The 20,730-nt window shown below is 55.4% G+C and overlaps 1 protein-coding gene across 7 annotated transcripts; it reads left to right on the top strand.

Annotated features, from left to right (window-relative positions):
- The first annotated feature begins 919 nt into the window (after positions 1 to 919).
- LOC102447316 (butyrophilin subfamily 1 member A1-like) lies at positions 920 to 20,161 on the top strand. 7 transcript variants are annotated; one of them, XM_075914056.1, is made up of 9 exons: positions 1,036 to 1,053; positions 2,097 to 2,212; positions 3,670 to 4,017; positions 4,442 to 4,723; positions 7,236 to 7,352; positions 8,274 to 8,294; positions 11,515 to 11,535; positions 11,635 to 11,661; positions 16,619 to 20,159. In XM_075914056.1, the coding sequence occupies exons 2-9, from the start codon at positions 2,107 to 2,109 to the stop codon at positions 17,176 to 17,178; spliced, it is 1,482 nt and encodes a 493-aa protein (XP_075770171.1). In that variant the 5' UTR covers positions 1,036 to 1,053; positions 2,097 to 2,106; the 3' UTR covers positions 17,179 to 20,159. The 7 variants fall into 7 exon arrangements, with proteins under 7 accessions (XP_075770166.1, XP_075770167.1, XP_075770171.1 ...); XM_075914053.1 differs by having other exon boundaries at positions 1,037 to 1,053; positions 2,097 to 3,315; XM_075914055.1 differs by lacking the exon at positions 1,036 to 1,053 and adding an exon at positions 3,215 to 3,315 and having other exon boundaries at positions 2,100 to 2,212.
- The last annotated feature ends 569 nt before the right edge of the window (positions 20,162 to 20,730 follow it).

Here is a 20,730-nt window from a genome sequence, read left to right as displayed (position 1 = left end):
ATTTCCCATCAGGCCGTGCTTCCCTGCTTTCTGTCCCAGAGTTCAGTGCAGTTCTGGTGTTGGACTTTCTGTTCTCCATTCTGTATAGGAATGGAGTGATGCGCATGAGGCTTGGAGAGTTTTGGGAGGGGGAGGGGGAGGGGTTAGGTTGGTCTTCTTGTCTGCTGATCTGCTTTGGTTCAAGTGGGGAGGGGGGCAGGGGGAAGGTTTTTAATTAGTCTGCCTGCCTGGATATTATCCCCTCCAGAAGGCAGGGCTATAACACTAAGAATAAAAGGTAGCAAAGAATTGCTATTGACTCCAGTGTTTTTGAGCAGTAGCTGGTAAAACAAAACACATCGTTCAATGACGTGCATTGCACAGAGTAAACCAGGTAACAGAAGGAACATTTGCAAAGGAGCAAAGCGACAATGCAAAGGGGTGACAGTGGCGGGCGGGCAAGTCGGGGAGTCAGGGGCAGCAGACAACACGAAGGTGAGAAATGTGATGAGACTTCATGTCCTCTCTGTAGCCCCCTTCTGCCACGGTGTTAACCCCTTGTAAACTGTACTCAGCAAAAACTTCTACATTGGTAAGGGAAGGGAGCAGCGCAGGGGGCATGTGCAGCCCTACTGAGCATGCTCAAGGCCTCTGATTGGCGTGAATTATAAAAAAAAAACAGGTTTAAGCAAATTTAAGAAGCCCCCCCCCCTACCACGGCCCCCCCTGTGTGTGTTGGGAAATTTACCAGCTGTCCCTCCCTGAATTTGCCGCAGCACCGATCCTAACTCAGCCCGCAGCCACTTCACCCCTCGCCCGGCTAATTTTCACCCCCCTGCTCTGTGTGGCCCCGTCCCTCCCTGTTTCCCCCCCCCCCCCTCCCCTTTAAAACCAGGCAGCAAAAACTTTTCCATGGACCGGGCTGCGCAGAGCGCAGAGTCAGCAGCAGAGCTAGTGCGCATGCGCAGGGGGCTCCTGAAATAGCGCAGTCTGACAGCCAGCCGGGCGCGGGCAGCAGCTGGTTCCTGCCCCTCCTTGCGGAGCCCTGGGCAGCGCCCCCGGGAAGCAGCAGCGGTGAGGCTGGGAGGGTGCAAAATGGAGGGCCCCAGCAGCTTGTGGGTCGCGGGGCCGGGGGCTGATTAATTGCTGGGCAGGGTGGTGGGCGGAGAGTTTGGGGGGGGGGCAGGAGACATTTTGGGGGCAGCTTTTTGTCACTCCCTCCCACTGGGGGGTAGGCAGAGGGAAACCCCCCCGCCCTTCCTCCCCCACACGCACAACCACCTGTCTCGTGGATCACACGGTGGGGGGCTCATGCTGTGGGCGAGGGATGCCACCGCTGCCACCACTGCGCCTTGTCTAGCAGCACCTGGCACAGCTGGGCCTGGCAGCCCCGCAACCAGCCTGATCCCGGACCCTGCTCTTCCAGGAAAGGCAACGCCTCCTCGCTGCTGCTGGGGCAGGATAAGGGGCCCCAGGAAAGCAGCCCAGGAAAGAGGGCGCAGTGGAATGGAGCTGGCTGCCTGGCCACTCCGGATCCTCCTGCACGGCTCAAACCCTGCTGCCTCCCTGTGCCAGGCCCCCAGAAATGCCCCGGCTTGTGTTGCTTCGGGGGGGCGGGGGTTTCCTCCCCAGTAAAAACAGTAGGTCATTTCCCACCTTTCCCGTGAGCCCAGGTGTACCAAACCTTGCTGTAAACCCAGAGTGCTCCGCTCTGAGAAGCGGGCGGCTGCTGGGTCGGGCAGGCGCAGGGTCTGGCAGTGCGTTCACTTGCATCACACGGTCTCCACTGAGTAGTGGATGGGCAACAACGTTGGTAGTGGGATGTTCTGGGTCGGGCCAAGGGCCGGCTAGTCATTGTGTCTTCAGCTCAGTAAGTTGCCCTCATTCTGGATGACGTTAGGGTGATGCCCTGAGAGTTTCTAACAGTCTAATTAAACCAGACAGCTCCACATACACGGCAACCGCTAACCCTGCTCAGAGCCAGGGCAGACCAGGGCTGCTGGGGGATCCCTTCCCTTTGGGGTAGGCCAGGCAGCAACGAGGGTTGTTAGCTCCTGCAGGGCCATTACTGCCTGCCACTCCCTCGCCCTCCAACTCCTTCTTTCTCCTGTTCCCAGGCCCAGCGACATGACGGGGAAGGTTCCCTCATGCTCCCGCCGCTCCTCGGAGAGCCTCGCTCTGCCCGGCTACCTCACGCTCTGCCTCGCTCTGCAGGCTCCCAGGCTGGGGTCAGGTAGGTGCTCCGGCCTCCTTGCTGGGTTTGCTGCTATTGCTACGGCTGCCTATTACCATCCTCCCACCCCACTGCCTTGTCCCCTCCACTCCTCCACTCCGCCCAGGTCCTCGCTCTTCAGGCAACACGGAGAAACTGCAGAGGTCTCCAGTGACCACGTTTGCTACCTTTGTGTGGCCTTCCCAGGCGTGGATGCTGCATCTGTCCTGCAGCCCTGGCTGGTCCCCTTTTCTCTGATGGGAGCAGGCTTGAGGTGGGGGTTGGGCAAGAGGGAGGGTGCAGAAGGACGCACACTGACTCTCTCTCACATGCACATACGTGCCCCCAATACACATTTTGTAACCCTCTCTAACACACACACACGCACCTCAATGCATATGTGTATTGCATCCAATTTTGGGACCCCCATTACATTGGGATATGGATGCACTGGAGAAAGTCCAACGGAGGGCAGTAACAGTGATGAAGGGGCTGGAGCACATGACTTATGAAGAGCCACTCAGAGTTTTGGGTGGAGGGATTTGGGTTTGTTTAGTCTGCAGAAGAGAAGAGTGAGGGGGGATTTGATAGCAGCCTTCAACTCCCTGAAGGGAGGTTCCAAAGAGGCTGGAGAGAGGCTGTTCTCAGTAGTGACAGATGGCAGAACAAGGAGCAATGGTCTCAAGTTGCATTGGGAGAGGTCTAGGTTGTATATTAGGAAAAACTATTTCCCTAGGAGGGTGGGGAAGCACTGGGATGGGTTCCCTAAGGAGGAGATGGAAACTCCATCCCTAGAGGTTTTGAAGCCAAAGCCCTGGCTGGGATGATTGAGTTGGGGTTGGTCCTGCTTTGGGCAGGGGCTGGACTCGATGACTCCTGAGGTCTCTTCCAGCCCTGGGATTCTATGATTCTATGACTTGGGGCCCTACCACCAGTGAGTCACGTGTGCCAGAGGAGAATCCTTTGGATAATGTGTAACGTGTTCAGACCTCTTATTGGTTTATGGTAACTGTCCTCTGCCAGGCTTTTGTCCTTCAGTGTTCTCTGCTTTGGAAGAGCCTGTTGGTCACCGGTAGCCGCTGGCACAGTCTGCTCATAGTGCTGGGAAGGAAAGCAAAGTGCAGGTGCTGGTCTTTGCTCGGGCCTCCTGTGGGAACCCCAGTGAATTGCATTGAGGCTCCAAGCCTGAAATCCCAGTGTGGAGGGAGAGGGCCGTGGATCCCTGCCCAGAGAGAGGTGGTGGCTGGAGGCCTGAGACCAAAGGGAGCATTCCTGGAGCAGACCACAGAGGAGGTCCAAGGCTCCCCTCCCCCAAGCCTGTGACTCTGCACTCCTAGACTTGTCCAGGGCACTGCATGGGGCTGGGGTGTTCAGTTCTCACACAGGGCTCTCTCTTGCTGGGTGTCCAACTGGTGAGTTAATGCTGCCGTCCAGCCCCTCACCGATTTCACTTTCAGTTTGCATTGTACATTTCACAGCACAGTTCAGAGTGACGGGACCTGACCGCCCAGTCACTGCCCCCCTAGGTGGGGAGGCCGTCCTGCCCTGCCACCTCTCCCCCCGGATGAGCGCTGAGAACATGGAGGTGAGATGGTACCGGTCCCTGTTCTCTGCAGTCGTGCACCTGTACCGCGACGGGCAGGATCAGTACGGGGATCAGATCCCGGAATATCGGGGAAGGACTGAGCTCTTGAAAGATGACATGGCCAGTGGGAGAGTTTCCCTCAGGATACGCGACGTCCGACCCTCCGACGATGGGAAGTACAATTGTCTTTTTGAGTCCCAGGTCTTTTTTGAGGAAGCATTATTGGAACTACAGGTGGCAGGTCAGTAACGTGTTCTGATGCTTTGACGTCTTCAATGGGATAATTGGAGTGAGATGCCAAACCACAGTAGGTAACTATTGTCTAGCGGCATTGCCAGCACTCCCACTGCTTACTGAGCTCTTAGAGACATTTAGGGGTAAATTAGAGCTAAGTAACAGCACAGAACCCTGAGAGCTGGACTGGTGGCTGCAAACAAACTTTACGGGACCACGGGGAAACTTGGCCACACCCATGACAAGTGGGCATCTGACTAACTGAAATCATGCAGGGCCATGGATGTTGCCAGACTAAAGAGTGCCAGACTGGAGAGGTTCAACCCTATAGTAATTTATTCAGAAATGGCTTTTGTTGACAGTGTAATAAAGACTTTGGCTCATCACTGGGCACTGTAGGATTTTCACACGTTCATTTATTTCATCTGTAGGTCTGGGCTCTGCTCCTGACATCTCTGTGGAGGGACGTCAGGACGGAGGGATCCGGGTGGTGTGTCGATCATCCGGATGGTACCCAGAGCCCCAGGTGCTGTGGAGAGATCTCCAGGGACAGCCCTTACCCACGGCCTCTGAAAAAATAACTCCGGAGGCCGGCGGCCTGTTTCGAGCAGAGATTGCCATGGTTATAACAGAAGAGTCCAACCAGAAAGTGTCCTGCTGTGTTAGGAACCCCCGAGTCAACCAGGAGAGAGAGTCGGCGATTTTCATAACAGGTCAGTGCCCGTCTATGCCACGTGTGGGCAGCCTGAGATGCTGCTGACATGGGCGGAGAGTATTTATCAGTGTGTCTCCTGTTCATTGGCCTGCGCCTTCCAAGAGCTGAGCAGGTCCTGGAAAGTCCCGAGTAGCTTTGGAGAGGTCTACGCTATAATTCAAAGCCCTCTGGTGGTGGCCACTGCTGTTAAATTGTGGTGTACCCTTGACTTGGGCTGGAGACCAGGATCTAGGTCCCTCTGAAGTGGGAGGTTTATACCAGGGCAATGCATAAGAGGGCACAAGGGGGCACATGACCCCAAATGCTGTGGGCAGGTTCGGTTTCTCGCTTGTATGTGGTTCCCAACTGATTTTTCTGTGGGTCAGCGGCCTCCGACCCAAAAAAGTTTCCCCACCCCTGCTCTACAGTAAAGGAAGCTGTCATAGGATTAGAGGGAAGGTCCTTCCATGGATCAGGAACTGATAAAGACAGGAAAGAAAGGGTAGGAATGAATGGTCAGTTTTCAGAATGGAGAGAGGTAGCTAGTGGTGTCCTGCAGGGGTCCATACCGGGCCAATCCTATTCAACCTATTCATAAATGATCTGGAAAAGGGGTAAACACAGAGACCTGGCCCATGGGCTGGATCTGGCTGGGGGGGCTGTAGATTCCCCGCCTCTTCGTGTCCCACTTTACCACCACCCCCCCCTCCCGGTCTGGCTTCACAACTACTCAGACATTTTGGTTCCCTTATTTAAGTCAGGGGTGGGGAACCTCAGTCCCGGAGGCTGGATCTAGCCCCTGAAGCACAGAACCCCTCCCCCCCACACACACTGTGAAACCCACACTGACACTCCACACGCACCCCCCACCTCCTGCAGGGCTGGAACACACAGACTCTACCAGCCTAGGCCCCCCTAGTTTCTGGTGCGGGAGGGGAATGTGGGGAGAGTCTTTCTCCTTCTCAGTCAGGGGCCACATCAGCGAAGGTTCGTGTTTTGTTTGTTTTTTGCTTCTCACTTGCGTGCGGCCTCTGACTGATTTTTTTTTTCCTGTGAGTCAGTGGCCCCTGCCTCAAAAAAGGTTCCCCACCCCTGATTTAAATCCATTGCAGACTGTGAAGAGTTATAAAGGGCTCTCACAAAAACTGGCAACAAAATATCGGATGAAATCCAATGTTGCTACATGCACATTGGAAACCATAATCCCAGCTATGCATATAAAATGGAAGGGTATGTCTACACTACAAAGTTAATTCGAACTAACAGACGTTAGTTCGAATTAACTTTGATAGGCGCTACACATGCAAACCGCTAGTTCGAACTTAATTCGAACTAGCGGAGCGCTTAATTCGAACTAGGTAAACCTCATTGTACGAGGACTAACACCTAGTTCGAATTAAGTAGTTTGAATTAAGGGCTGTGTGGCCAATTGATTCGAATTAGTGGGAGGCTAGCCCTCCCCAGCTTTCCCTGGTGGCCACTCTGGGCAACACCAGGGAAACTCTTCTGCCCCCCTCCTGGCCCCGGAGCCCTTAAACTTCGGGGCTCCTTACACTCCCCAGACTGGTGACCTCTCCAAACAGGCCACAAACCAGTCCCACAGAGCGCTTCAGCAGCCTGCCTGAAGCCTCATGAGCAAAACCCCTCCGACACCCCAGCAATATCTGTGCCCCAGATGGCCCCGGGCCTCATACACAGGTGGGGGGTCTTAGCACCCAATCCCACCTACCCCGAACAAGTTCTGTCCGGTTCCAAGACACTAGCCACAGATCCCTGGTCAATTTACCTTCTGGACCTTACCCACATGCTGGGCCAATCCTTTAGCATGTAACAACTAAAGGTTTATTATCACAAGAAAGAAAAGCATGAGAGTCAGGTTGCTAAAGAATCATACATTACATGCATCGAATCTCCCAGTTCTCGATGCAGGCTCTAGCAGAGATGTTACAGCTGCTGGTTTAAAAGTTCTTGTTGCACATCCTAGGATCAGGATGGGTTCACAGTTCTTCCTGGCTCTTCGATCCCTGCACTGCTGCCTCTGGGATGAAGTGCTGAGCTGAGAACAAAGATGGAGACCACCACATGGCCTATTTATCCCTCCTTCCTGGTCTCTTCTTGGCTATAGCAGGTCACCTGGTCCACCTTATTCCTCTGTTGCCTGCTGGCAGCCTCTAGGTATCAGCCCTCATTCTTTAGGTGTGTCCTTGGCCCATTGAGTGTCATTGTCCCACAGGGCCTCGCTAATTAGCATGTCAATAGGCCGGGCTCTGCCCACTGCTCAACCACATGCAGAGAAATATTCAGTATCCACACAGACTACAGATTCCTAACTCCACACACAGACATTATACGAACACATGAACAGCTTACATAGGATTATCAGATAATAAGCTTCTATTCAGCACCCACATGGCCCCCTTTTATACCATTTTCTGGGTGCAGCAGCGATCTGGCTGCTTCCCTCAAATTCGGTAATGTGACACTCAGTCTGGCCGTTCTTACGTTCAAGCCAATGACGCTTTTCCTTGCAGATCTCTTTTACCCGTGGTTCTCCCCCTGGATGCTGGCTCTGGGCGGGATCCTGGGTGTGATGCTGGGTGTTCTCATTGCCTTGGCCTTCTGCTCCAGGAGGCAACACAGGCTGAAAGGTAAAGTAACCAGAAGGGAGGATGCTGCCGACCGGGGGCGGGGGAGCAGATTTTACAACGAAATGGAGGCGTAGGGCTTGAGGGGCTTGGGTGTCATGGCGGGCAGGGTTTGGAACGGTGGCGACGGGTGAAGAGGGAGCTGAGTGAATTGTGGCTTCATGCTTGAACTGAGAATTGTCCGATGGTTGCCGCCCTTCCAGTCTCATTGGGGATCCCAGCGGAGTGCTCCTTGAGGATCAGCACGGCCCCGTGTGAAGGGCTGCGTGCGGCTCAGGCAGCAGGGCCAGGCCATGCGCTGTCCTATGTCCCGTGGCTGCAAGCACCAAAACACAGAACATGAAGTTGCCGGTGGATAGAGCCACATTCTGGGCTCCAGTCGGTGCATCTGCCCCTCCTCCCCTCGTGGTACATAGGAGCTGCGGACGGGCGAAGCAGTGACTGCTCAGATGCAAAGAGGAGCCGGTCCTGTGTCTACCCTAGGGTTAGGTCCACAGCGCAACGAGAAACTTGCAGGTGGCCCTGCCGGTGTATAGGCAAAAAGTGAAACCTCTCCGTTTTTGTGACTGTCACGCCGGCTCCCTTCAGGCGATGACAGATTTCCCGTTTTCACCCAGAGCAGGAGGTTGCTACCCATTGGTGCCTAGAACGTGCCCTGAAACGGTGTAATTCGTAGTTTTCAAAAGTTATCCCATTGCAGACAGGCAGACACACCATTAAGTAGGGGGGGGAAGGGGCTTGCTTGTCTAAGCCAAAAGGGAAAGAGCCATTTACTCAGCATTTTACCTGCACTGGGCATTGTGTCTCGGTACAGTGTTGGCAGTGGGAGTGGCGAGGCAGGGCCACCAATAGAAATCTTGCCCTGTGTTTGCAATAGTGAAGTCTGCTGCCTTGTAACCCCCTTCTCCTGCTGTTCACTTCCAGCGGCACATCAGGCAGAGAAAGGTGAGGTCCCTTTGTTCCTTGCAAAGGGCTGTGTGGGGTAAGGGGGTGGGGAGTGTCCTAAACTTTACACCCAGCCTCACAGACCTCTCGGGGGCAGGTATCGAGAGCTCTCCCTAGGAACAGTCTGCCTGGCGCAGTGCACGCAGAAACGCGGCGCCTTCCCCCTCGCCCTCAGGACACGGAATGAACAGACAAGACTCCGCTCCTCGCACAGGGGGCTTGTTGCTCCCACACGACCAGGGAGGGAGCAGGTTTGGGCTCACTCTGCTGCCGGTGTGGCCAGCATTGGGACCCTGCAGTGAGCTGGCTGCAGGACTTGTCACCCCTCCCAGCGCAACCCTGCCAGGCAGAGGGTGGTCAGGGATCCGGAGAGCGGCCGACTCTATCCTCATGTTGCTTGCGACAGTGTCATTGTGCCCTGTTTGTGCCGGCTCCAACCTCCTCCCAGTGTCCCCAACTTATCTCGCTCCCCTCCTCCTCCCTGCTCCCCGCCCTTCCATGCAGCTCATCCCCTCCCCCCGCACAGCGCAGGGTGACTGTTCAGCGGTGGCACTGACCCGCCATTTGCACCATCCCTTCACCAGCTCCGCTTGTGCGTCCTACCCCAGTGCCTGTCTTGTCTGGTCAGAGTGGGAGCTCTTTGGGCAGAGTCTGGCAGCTCCTCTGTGTCTGTGCGATGCCCTCACGGCACTGCCAGAACACAGCAGGGGCAGGTGAAGGGTGCCAGAGCACCCCCTATATTCGCCCATGCTCTGGCCGGTTGGGGCAAGACTGGGGCTGATTTCCCCACTTACTTGAGGGACCATGGGGGGTGCATTAAGACCCTTGTGGTCCATATTTACAAAAAAAAGTACCCCCCACACCTCCGCACAGAAATCCCTGCGCACGGGCCTGCACAGAGAGGGGGACACGCTTGGTTACTCCTCTAGGTGGAGCTCTACCCCCCAAATGAACCCTGAGCCCCACTGCAGTCAGGACGGTCCTTCACCCCATCCCACCCTCCATTCCGGGCAGCTCCATGTTCAGTCGGGTGAAAACTGGAAAACCACATTCCTCTAAAACCTGCCATTTCCATGCTTCTGATTTTCACCCTGATCAATGGGGCTCTGACCCTGGGGTGTGTAGAGGCTGAAGGGTGGCAGGGTTGGAATGAGCACCCCACTAATCTAACCCTGCCCGAACCCATGAGATCACCGCCCCCCCCTTCTCTCCGGTATCCGGTAGGATCGTTACCCTGTGATTTGACTGGAAATCGAGGGTTTAAAGTTTTCCAGTTTTCACCAAAATCAGGAGGCTTCTGTTCTGCCCGCTGATGTCTAGAGCATGACCCTGAAACGGGAGCTGCAGGGGACGTGGTTTTCAGAAATGCCCCCCTTGCAGAAAGGCAGGAATCCCACCAAGTGCAGTGTGCAGCCTTGCTCCCCTCAACCAAGAATCACACTCGGTTTTCATAAACGCTTTAAAATAGCCGTGTTCCAATGCCACTGCCCCTTTGCTCCCCGCCCCCATCAGCGGCCTGTATGCTCCTTTCTCCTGGCTCCATCGAGTTAGTATTTTCCATTTGCTGAAGGGTGCCTGTTTGGCTCTAATAAACCCTTGCACCAGGCCAAGTGTGGGAGAGGGTTCCTGTGTTTCTTCTCTTTTGCTAGGTCTACACTGCACGGTTAGTTCAAAATAAGCTGTTTCGGAATTTTTTTTGGCGAAATAGCTTATTTCGAAATAGCACATCTACACTGCAGGGAAGCCTCAAAATGAGTCCGAGGCAGGTTTCCCTAATGTAGACGCGCTATCTCGATTCAGATCCCCGGGAGCACTGGGGAGGAGCTATTTCGGCATAGCCGCAGTGGAGCGTCCACACGACCTACCGCTATTTCAAAATAGCTATTTCAGAAGAGGCGTTATCCTCGTGGAGCGAGGCTTACAGAAGTCGGAATAAGCCCCCCGTTATTTCGAATGTATTTTGAAGTAACCGAATGGCTGCGCAGACGCTCGTGTTATTTTGGAATATCGGCCGTTATTCTGAAATAAGGCTGCTGCCTGTAGACGCACCCTTGCTGATTCCAGGTTGTGGCTGCCGACGTAGCCTCCAGGGCCAGGCTGAGTCTCAAGATTTTACACTTCCTTGATTTACGATCTTTCTGATTCACTCCTCTTCTGCAGGACAGTCATAGAATTGCAGGGCTGGAAGGGACCTTGAGAGGACATTGAATCCAGAATCTGCTCTCCTGGCAGGACCATGTTTTCTCTAGACCCTCCCTGACAGGTGCCTGCCCAACCTGCTTTGAAATCTTTAACCTGACTGTGATTAGAGCCCATGGCTTTCTGTTCTCGCCTCAGAGCTTAACGAGACTCCTCCTTACAATAACTTTACAATGGCCTGAGGCCACAGACAGGGATTCCAGGACAGCACAATCAGTGGGGAACTGGCCCCTTCCCTGGGAGAGAGCCACAAACCCCTCCCCCACTGAGAGGAACCCCAAGTGCCACCCCTCAATCAAAGAACCACCTGACTGGCCATAGCCCCATCTCCCACATGGCAGATTCCACTGGCCCAGCTCTGCCTCCCTACAGTCCTGTCCCCCCCCCCACTCAGTTCCTTCTCCATCTGCCCCCCAGCCCAGTTCTGTCTCCCAGCTCTCTGCCCCCATGTGCCCCCAGTGGTCCTGTGTCCCCACCCCTTATTTGGCTCCTCTCCTCTACCACCCCTTCCCCCCCTCCCCCGGCTCTTTTCCCTTCCCATCCTGGTTCCTCTGTCCCCCCCTTAGCTCTTGCTCCCTGCAGTCCCGTTCCTGGTGCTCTGTAGAGAGCTGCTCCCCAGCAGTCCCTCTCCTCCCACTCCATTCCTTGCTGGCTCTCCCTGCTTACTCACATGCTGGCTGGCTCCTCCCACCCCCCAGCCTCAGCTCTGCCTCCCCACCCGCTGGGGCTGCTGGCTTGACTCCCTATGGGCTGCCCTGGGCCCCTCCTCCCCCAGTCTGTCTGGCAGGTGCCCGCCCCGTGGAGCTGCTCAGCAGTGCCTGATGGGCGCTGAGACTCAGGAGGAGCCCTGCAGCCCGCCCGGAGAATTTAAAAGGGCCCAGGTCTCCCAGCCGGTGGGAGGAAAACACCAGGCCCTTTTAAATCACTCGGGCCCCTGGCCAATTGCCCTCTTTGCCACCCTCTGTCGGCGGGGGCGTGTGGGCTGGTGGCACTGACTCCTGTCTCTGTGCTTTGCTTTCAGACAAACTCCAGGCGGAGCTCAGTAAGTTCCTTCCTCCCCCCGCACCCTAGTGTGACCCTGTCTCCTGCTCAGCGTGTCTGTGCTCAGGGCAGTCTCACCCCTCTCTGTGTTTGGTTGCAGGGTGGAGACGCGCCCAGCTCTGTGCAGGTACTGTACACCCCGCCGGTATCTTAGCCCTCCCCGGGAGCTCGGCTCCCTTCCCTGCATGGAGCACTCTCCTGTGACAGCCAACAGGCTGGAAACAGCAGTGCCCTGCGAGGAGCGATGGAAAGCGACCAGCGCCACCCCGGATGTGCTGCAGGGAAAGGGGTGATGCCTGACGTGAGGAAATGCTGCCCCCGATGGCACCGTCGCAGGGTGGTACCTGGGCTCTGTGGGACGGTCGTTCACTGGTATTGGGTGGCTCAGCGGTAGCATCAGGCCCCCGTTAATGTTTTCCTTCCCAGAGGCGTAGCTATGTTAGTCTGGATCTGCAAAAGCGGCAAGGAGTCCTGTGGCGCCTTATCGACTAACAGATGTACTGGAGAGTGAGCTTTCATGGGCAGAGACCCGCTTCGTCAGATGCATCTGGCGAATATGGTGCATGTGGAGCAGGGCGCATCTGACGAAGCGGGTCTCTGCCCACGAAAGGTCATGCTCCAATACATCTGTTAGTCAATAAGGCGCCACAGGACTCCTTGTCGCTTGCCCTCTCACGTCTCCTGCCCAGAGAGGTGCTGTCCAGGGACCCCGCTCTGGGGGAGGCGGGCCCTGTATCTACCGACGGGTAGATGGGATTTAGCACCAGCTTGGGACACTCCCCGGATCTGCAAGGACAGACGGCACCCACAGGGCAGCCGCGTCCCCGCCTCACGGGGCTGGCTGAGCCGTGTGCGCCTTCGTTCCCCGCCTGCTGCCTGGCTGTGGGCGTGCTGGCCTGTGCTGGGAGGGGCTGGGCAGCTCCGGGGCTGCGTGCACCCCAGCCCAGGCACGCTGCAGTGTCCAAGGGGGACTGTCAGGACTGCCACCCTGCTCCACATACACCTGCAACCCTGCACCCCAGGCCACAGTGTCCCCTTCCCGCCCCAGGAGAGGCCACCAGCCACCACGGGCTCCTGCTCCAGAACAAGCAGGACGTCTCACCAAAGCTCCCCCAGGGCTTAGCCCACAGCCGGTCCCGGCGCAGTGTGACTGGGCCCTCCCCTGACTGCGGGGCTCCCAGGCACGCTGGAGCCAGAGCTTCTGCGGTGCAGGCACCACCCCTGCCCCTGCAGCTCTCCTGCTGCAGCCCCCGACCCACCCGGGGCTTGTCGTGTGCTGGGCAGACTCGCAGATTTCCCGGGCGAGCGACCTGAGCAAAGGGGCCACCCAGGGAAACGTGGGCCAACCCAGGTCCTGCCCGCACAGCCCCGTAGCGCCCTGCTCTGCTGGGCACAGGCAGCCGCCTACCAGCCCGGGCCCCGGCAGGGATGCTGAGCCGCCAGCGTCACTAACAGCTCAGCCCAGCTCTGTGCCAAACACTGCGCCAAAGCCAGGGGTGGGCGAGAGCCCCTCAGCGGGGCTTTGATCCGGCCCGCAAGGCCGGTCCTGGCCCCGCCCGCTGGCGCATTGCCTGGAAGACGCGAGCCCTTTTAATAGAAGCAGTGAAAAGGACTCGCTGCGCTCAGCCCCACTGGCTGGGGGCCTGGGAGCTGCCCCGGAGGCGCGAGTCCTTTCGACTGCTTCTGTTCACAGGGCTCGTGCCTGCCGGGCAACAGCTTAGCAGCAGGGGCCAGGAGCGGCCAGCCCTGTTATGTGAACTCCGAGCCTCCACCTAAGACAACTCAGGGAGGAGACTGGCCCCCAGCACCCTCCCCTCTGCTCCAGATCCCACCCCCGGCCAGAAGTCAGGGGGCAGGGACCCCAGGCCAAGGAAACCTCCCAGTAGGGTAGCTCTCAACCCCGCCCCCTTCTGCCCAAAGCCCCGCCCCTTCCAGGTCGGCCCGCGTCCACTTGCAAAATTTGTGAAGTGAACCTCCTTCAAAAACTATTGCCTACTCCTGGCCTAGATCCCCAGCCCCAGAACAGCTGTGACCTAGATTCACTGCCGTGTAGGGCTGGAAGGGACCAGTGTTCCCTGTAAGCTGGGGGCTTGTGCGGCCTCGCAGGACAGATTCAACGGCTGCCCCATTGACTAGCAGGGTGCCCAGAGCTAGGTTTGTTGTTTCTTTTGCTGGTGCACATTTGCACAGGCCTTGGAGCACATAACAAAATTTATTCTACATCTGAATGGAAAAAAAAAATCTGCACCTGAATGGAAAAGAGAGGCAGGGATCTCCACAGGTTGTCCCTCCAGCCCCCTGCACTGTCACAGGACCTACATTATCCCTCATAGGAGTTTGTCCTGTTCTTACAAATCCCCAGTGACCCTGGAGCCTGGCCCAGAGCGTCGCTGCCCTGAAAGTCGCCTCCTCTCCAGCCTCAGTCTCCCCAGCTGCAGCGTGAGCCCATTGCTCCTTGGACAGGTCTCATCCTACCTGTGAGCGTCCCCACGTGTGAGCAGCATGAGGGTCAGACTGGCCTGGAGCAAGGCTAATGGCTCTGGGCCCTGCGCCGAGCCAGCCGCACCGAGATCACTGCCACCATAGCCCAGCTGTGTACACAGTCTTCAGCGCTACCCCAAAATACCCCTCCCCCGCTCGGGACACTGGCACCTATCTCTTGGCCGAGAGCTGCGTGGAGTCTGGGAGGGTGTGAGTCCGGCTCTGGATCCCGGGGGCTCAGCTGTGTATGTGTAAGCGGGGGAATGATCCCGCTATTGTGGGGAACTTTCCTGGCTTCTATACACCCCGGTGAAATGAACCAGCGAAAGGATCTGAGTCCCCGCTCCCACTTCCTTTACCCCACGGCTCCCTGATCCTGAGGGCTCCCCCTCCACTCTCCTGAGTAGCAGAGCCCTTGAAACCCCAACAAGGCTGGGCCCAGGTTTCCTGGGGCTTAATCCCCGACCTTGTAGTCACTAGGGGCAGGAGTTAGGGTGTCCCCACTCCGAGGTGCTCTCTTTACACTGCAGGCCTTCTTGGCCCAGTGATTACTTCATAAGGTTCAAAGCAAATACAATTTATTAAACATCAACTGATTAAAGAGAATAGAATAAGAAACAATGAGAATGGTTAAATGAGAACACACAGCCCTGCTCTGTAGCACAGGGACATCAACACAGCAGTCTGCAGAGTGTAAGGACAGTCCACAGTCTCTTCCTTAGAAGCCCTGGATGTGCTGCAAGGGGCTGCAGGCTGGACACGCTTGCACTGGCAGTGACCACACAGCCTCAATCTCTAAGTGGCCAGACCCCTCTCCCAGTCCAGAGCCTTTCCCCACACTTTGCAGGTCCCAGGTGCTCACCACATCCAGCTGCAGGCTGTGCTGCTTGGCCAGTTCCAGCTCCTTGTGTTGCTTCTCTGTTCCTTTTGGCTCTCTGAGCCCAGCCAGTCTGCTGCTCAACACAAGGTCTGCACTGCTTGGCCTGTCTGTGTCTGGTTCTGTCGCTGCAGGACTTCTTCTTGTACTCCTCTTTCAGCTCGCTGTCTTTGCAGGTCCTCTCCTGCACACAGCTCTCTCTGCTCTTTCAGCTCCCTGTTTGCTCAGAGAGAGCCAGAACAATCCCCACTTACAACCTGTCAGTCAGGCTGACCTGGAGTGTTGACTGCTTTCCATTGTCTCTGGGGTCTGTCAGTCTCATGAACCCTTCCCCTTCTGAAGCTGGCAAACCAAAAAACTCCCACAGAGTTTTAGTAAGGGGTAACAGTCCCCTTACATATGTGCCTGCGGCACAGAGCTCTCCGGGGGGGGAGACTTTCACGCTGACTCAGGAATCGGGGCTGGGAGGCTCCATTACCCAAGGGCCTGAATGAAGGGGGGAGAGCTGGGGCTGCCATTCCCCATCCCAGGAATGGGGTGAAGGGGACATGGACACAATGCCCCCCATGCGCTGGGAGGGGCAGACCCGGGTCTCCCAGTGTGTGAAGCCTGTCAGCACCGCAGGGGCAGGGAGAGCTGGGCCAGAACAGAAATGCCTCTGGCACCTTCTCTCTTCCTCCCTTAACCTCTGGCAACCTGCAGCCTGCCCTCCCCTCTGCCTCCCTAGCGCTCGTCCCCTTCTTCTGCCTGGGCCAGTCCTACCGCCCTCCACTCCTCCCAGCCCCGCGGCATCTGCCCCTCCTCCCTGGCTCAAGTGGGGGTTGCATTCATTCTGTTCTCTTTCTGATGTTGCATGGGATTTCTGCTGCCCTGTGGTAACCCCGTGTGTGTGTGTGTGCCTCAGTTTCCCTTTGCACTGCACCACAATCTAGATGGGGGTGGGAATTGGGGGGGCGATAGCCTGTCCCCACAGGCACAATGGCTGCTGCTTTCTGTAACCTGTGCCTAGGAAGGGGTGTGACACCAGGAAGTGGGGCAAAGGCTACAGCGCTGGGGTGCGCTTCAGAGTGTCTGAATGAGTCTCGTTGGCTTGGGGGGAGGGCAGAGATGGGCTACAGGGGCCCTTAGCTCTGGGCCCCCCCTCTCCCCAGGATGAATGGTACTGACCCTGCTCCTGGCTTCTGTGCTGACAAGTCTGTTCTATTGTGTGTCCCAGTTGACTAATAAACCTCCTCTGCTGCTGGAGAGTCACCTCTGGCTGAGGATGGAGGTGCAGGGCCTGGTGGCTCCCCACCCCTTGGTGACCCTTCAGCAGACCCTCCGCCACCCCCCTCCATCCCTGCACCCCACCCCCATTTCTCCCCATGACTCCCACCCCGGTCACCTACCCCTCCCCCATTTGGTGCTCCCTCTACTCCCTAGGTGTCCTGTCCCATCCCCAGGACCCTATTTTTCCTCCCCCTCTGATTCCTTGGTGATTGCCTCACCCCTCCTGCTGCTGCTGCCTGGACCTCTCCCTTTTTTCTTCCTTTCCACTCCCTCGCCGCACTCTTCCCTTCACCTGACCCTCCCCCAGCCCAGCCCGGCCCCCCAGCATTAGCTGAGCTCCTGACTCCCTTTGGAAGGCAAAGAACATCAAGTCACAGTGATACCTTGTCATGTGAGTTCATTTCCTATTGGTTCCAGGCTCCTACCCCCGGCCCTGACTCTGTGCCTCTCTCCCCAGTGGACGTGACTCTGGACCCAGACACGGCTCACGCCAACCTCGTCCTGTCTGCGGATGGGAAAACGGTGACCTACGAGGACCGACAACAGGATCGACCCGACAATCCCGAGAGATTCCGTACCTATCCCGTCGTCCTGGGCGCAAGCGTCTTCACAGGCGGGAGGTTCTACTGGGAGGTGGAGATGGGAGACAAAACAAATTGGACCGTGGGGGTCTGCAGGGAACCTGTGATCAGGACGGGGAAGGTCAAACTCACCCCTGAGAATGGATACTGGACAGTGTGGCTGAGGCATGGGAAATATGAGGCCTGCACCTTTCCCCCGACCCCCTTTCCCCAGGGTGTCAGGCCCAGGCGGGTGGGGATTTTCCTGGACTACGAGGCGGGCGAGGTCTCGTTTTACAGCGTGACTTGCGGGTCCCATCTCTTCACTTTCACTGAAACCTTCTCCGGGACGCTCCGCCCTTATTTCTATACTGGTTACAGAGTGGGGGGTAAAAACGCAGCTCCCCTCGTAATCTGTCCGGTCCCAGATCAGTCTGGAGAGCATCACGGTCCCTGACAGTGACACCTGCATCAGAGATGGTCCCGTCCAAGTGCAGGCCAGGGGGTTGACAGGAAGGTAAGAACTGGCAGAAGTGGGGGGGATCCAAGAGCAGGGAAGTCTGGAGGCTATGGAGGAAGAGGTTTGAGGGGAGGGATGGGCCTTGCCAACCCTCTGACTCAGGCCCTGCCAGCCCTCTGTTCCTGCAGGAACCATGGCGTGTACGGGGCTGCCAACACCCTCAGAGCACACCTGGGGGCGCTGTTGGGGAGACAGGACTGACCTCGGTCTCACCTGTGCCCTGTGCCAGGCTGCAGAAAGGAACAGAGCTCAGAACCATGTTGTATTGCAAACCCCACCCAGCATTAGCCAGGAGGGTGCAGTGACTAGATTCCAAGACGGGTGGTTTGGTGATGGAGAGGACAGGCCCATGGGGCAGGAGGGTGGATGATGGGACGTTGGAGGGAAAACAGTTGCTGACAGCGGTGGTGAAAAGGCAGCTGCCAGTGGGGTGCGGGGTGGGAAAGAGAGAAGGTGGTGTTGGGGGGTGAGGAATGGTGTTGTACAGAAACACCAGGGGCCAAAATATTCCCAAAGTGTCCCATGAGCCCTTCAATACCAACTGCCAAAGCCATTGTACTATAACTCATCAGGTCTGACACATGCACTACAGTGTCATATGTGAAGTGGTGACATGCTGGTCCCCAAAATCATTGTGTGATCTGTGTGTCAGCTGTGTACAAAGAGTAACACATGAATGCTGGAAATAAATTCTTAAGATGCGTGTGAGAGGCAGTGCGTAAACCCAGCCAGCCCTAGCCGAAGGAAAGTCTGACTGGCTTGAACACAGTCAGGGTGTGTCTACACTGCAGGGTTTTGTCGACAAAAGTGGACTTTTGTCGACAAAACTATACCTGCATCCACACTGCCTTTGAGTTATGTCGACATAACGTCAACAAAACTCAGCAGTTTTGTCGACGTATGTACACCTCATTCTACAAGGAATAACGCCTTTTATCAACAGAGTTCTGTCGATAGAAGGCATTATTGCATCTACACTGTCCTTTGCGTCCACACTGTCATGTTGACAAAGCGGCTTGCTTTGTCGACAGAACTGGATGTCGTCTAGACACTCTTTGTCGACAGAAGCTTTGTCGACAGTATCTGTCAACAAAACTTCTGTCAACAAAACCCTGTCGTCTAGACATATCCAAAGAGAACAAGGTAAATAAAGCAATCAAGCCAGCAAACTACAGAGGAAAGAGCTCAGGCTATGTCTAAACTAGCTGGTAATTTCAAAATAAGTTATTTCTATATAATAACTCCCAAAATAACTATTTCGAAATAAGCTTATTCCTCTTCACAAGCAGGTGTTACTATTTCGAAATAACAGGCTGGGCAGCGTGGACACTTGTCATTTTAAAATAAGGGGAGCCATTTCGAAAAAAACTCCTTAGTGTAGACATGTCCTTAGCAAGCATTCTGGGGAACAAAGTCTACGCCCAGAAGAAGTCTTCCTGGCTCTTGAGAAAATCCAATACACTTCCAAGATGCACCCATCATCACTGAGCCCTGGTCTACGCTAGAGAGTTGTTTCGAAAAAACTCCCATCACTTTGAACGTATAAGCAGAATGTCAACATGACCATACTTGTTATTTCATAATAAAGGGCTGCTTTGTTTGAAATCTGTACCTCTGCCTTCCAGGGGGAAGAACGCTAATTTTGAAATAGTAATTTTGATAAAAAGAAGACAATAAGGAAATAGATAATAAAGAGACGATGAGATAAGGAAATAGGAAAGAAGATCAGTGTAGATAGGATCGAACTAAAGAACGTAGAGAGGTTCACGTATCTGGGGAGCAACATGACGTATGATCTAGACTGTAAGAAGGAAATAGCAACTAGAATATTGAAAGCAAGAATGAGTTTGAAGGTGATGGATAAGATCTGGAAAATTAAAGTGATTAGCTTACGAAGAAAGCTGAGCATCTTGAAAACGTGTATTTAGCAGCATGTTGTACGGATGTGAGACATGGGTGATGATGAAAGATTTGAAGAGAAGGATATTGGCATTCGAGAGGAGCTGTTATAGGAAGATCCTGAGAATAGGATGGATGTAGAAGGTCACCAGTGAGGAATTATATAGGAAGATACAGCCGAAAGAGAACCTACTGCAGAAGGTTATACAACGGAAGTTACAACTATTCGGGCATAGCTGCAGACTGAACAATGAACGAAAAGTTAAGACCCTGGTATTCGGCATAATAGATGGTCCAAATAGAAGAGGCAGACCCCACAGAGAATGGGGAGATGCTATAGTAGATTGGTGCAGAGCTAGTCTACAGAAATTAGCCACTCTGCACTGGGCAGGGAAAGATGGCAGGAAATAGTGAGGGAGGCATCAGTCACCAACGGGCATTAGACACCAACGGGCGTTGAGCCCATGGTTGTTAATGATGCTGATGAATTTTGCAACAGTGATAGTGTGGATGTTCCGGCGCTGCTATTTCGAAATGTCTCCTCCCCTGTGGGAGAGCAGCGACAGAGAGGTCGCCATTGCCCAGAAATGCGCGTGAGGAGTGTGTAAAATCAGCACTGAACACATAACTGGTGCTGGTTCCCCCCAGCCCTGCCACCGACGTGAGCAGCCCTGGGTGACTCTGCATTGACGGGGCAGAGAGGTGGATGGAGCCGGAGAGTCCCTTGGTGGCTGGAGGGAGCAGCAGTGGGTAAGAGGTGGGTGGCTGGCAGCTCACGAGGGGACCAGGGAGGTTGGGGGGCAGCAACGGGGACTCAGTGGGAGCTGGGCAGTCTCCATGGCAAATGTGGCTTTTCCATTCACCTCCTGTGCCCTAGCTCTGCCCTGTCTGGCACAAAACAGCCACCATGTTCCCCACCCCCTGCCCCCGGGTGAGGCTGTGTCTGAGCACTGGGAGAAGTGACCCTTCCAGGGGCCATTTGGCCTGAGCTGCTGGTGACAGTGGGGAGGGGAAAGTGAGGGGCCGGGACAGCAGTTTGTGCCCACTTTGGAACCTGCCAACGGGAGCACAGCCAGAAAGCAAGAGCAGCCCTTGAGCATCCCACTTTTCTGCCCCATTTGGGGCAGTGAAACGGCCTGTCAGGGTTTGGCCAGCTCTGTGGTTGGCAGCTGGTGTAGCACCCGGTGCCTGGCTCTGATCACGTTCTTCAGGAGCACCCAGTGTTGCTGGGTGTAAAAGGAGAAACAATTCAGTTCTGAGATGGGGGGGGGAGGGAGTTGGTCACTGGGGGGAGATTGACCCCCCTCCCTTTTTCCATACACCTCCTCCCACAAAGCAAATGACTCAGAGCTAACGGCTTCCCTCCAAAAAACAATTTACTGCAAATAAACCATGTGAGGAAATCATTGAAATTAGAGGGGATTGTATATAAAAAGCTGGAAAAGAGCAAAACCTGAGATTTGACATCACTGTTCAATTATTAAAAAGAAAAAGGTGGGGTTGAATGGATATAACGGGGAAAACAATGTGATTTTCTACACAACTATGTCTACACAACACTGTTCTTCAGGAAAAAGTGACACAAATTGT

The sequence above is a fragment of the Pelodiscus sinensis genome, chromosome 32 (assembly GCF_049634645.1).
Source record: "Pelodiscus sinensis isolate JC-2024 chromosome 32, ASM4963464v1, whole genome shotgun sequence".
NCBI lineage: Eukaryota > Metazoa > Chordata > Testudines > Trionychidae > Pelodiscus > Pelodiscus sinensis.
Note: the sequence above shows the minus strand (reverse complement) of the source record. Positions and strands in the feature narration are given on the sequence as shown.

What these genes read in the sequence shown, in the direction of transcription:
- LOC102447316 (XM_075914056.1), top strand. Translation starts at nt 2,107, where the DNA reads ATGACGGGGAAGGTTCCCTCATGCTCCCGCCGCTCCTCGGAGAGCCTC. An exon ending in GTCGGCGATTTTCATAACAG is followed by an intron (nt 4,724 to 7,235) that starts GTCAGTGCCCGT and finishes TTTTCCTTGCAG; the next exon opens with ATCTCTTTTACCCGTGGTTC. An exon ending in GAGGCAACACAGGCTGAAAG is followed by an intron (nt 7,353 to 8,273) that starts GTAAAGTAACCA and finishes GTTCACTTCCAG; the next exon opens with CGGCACATCAGGCAGAGAAA.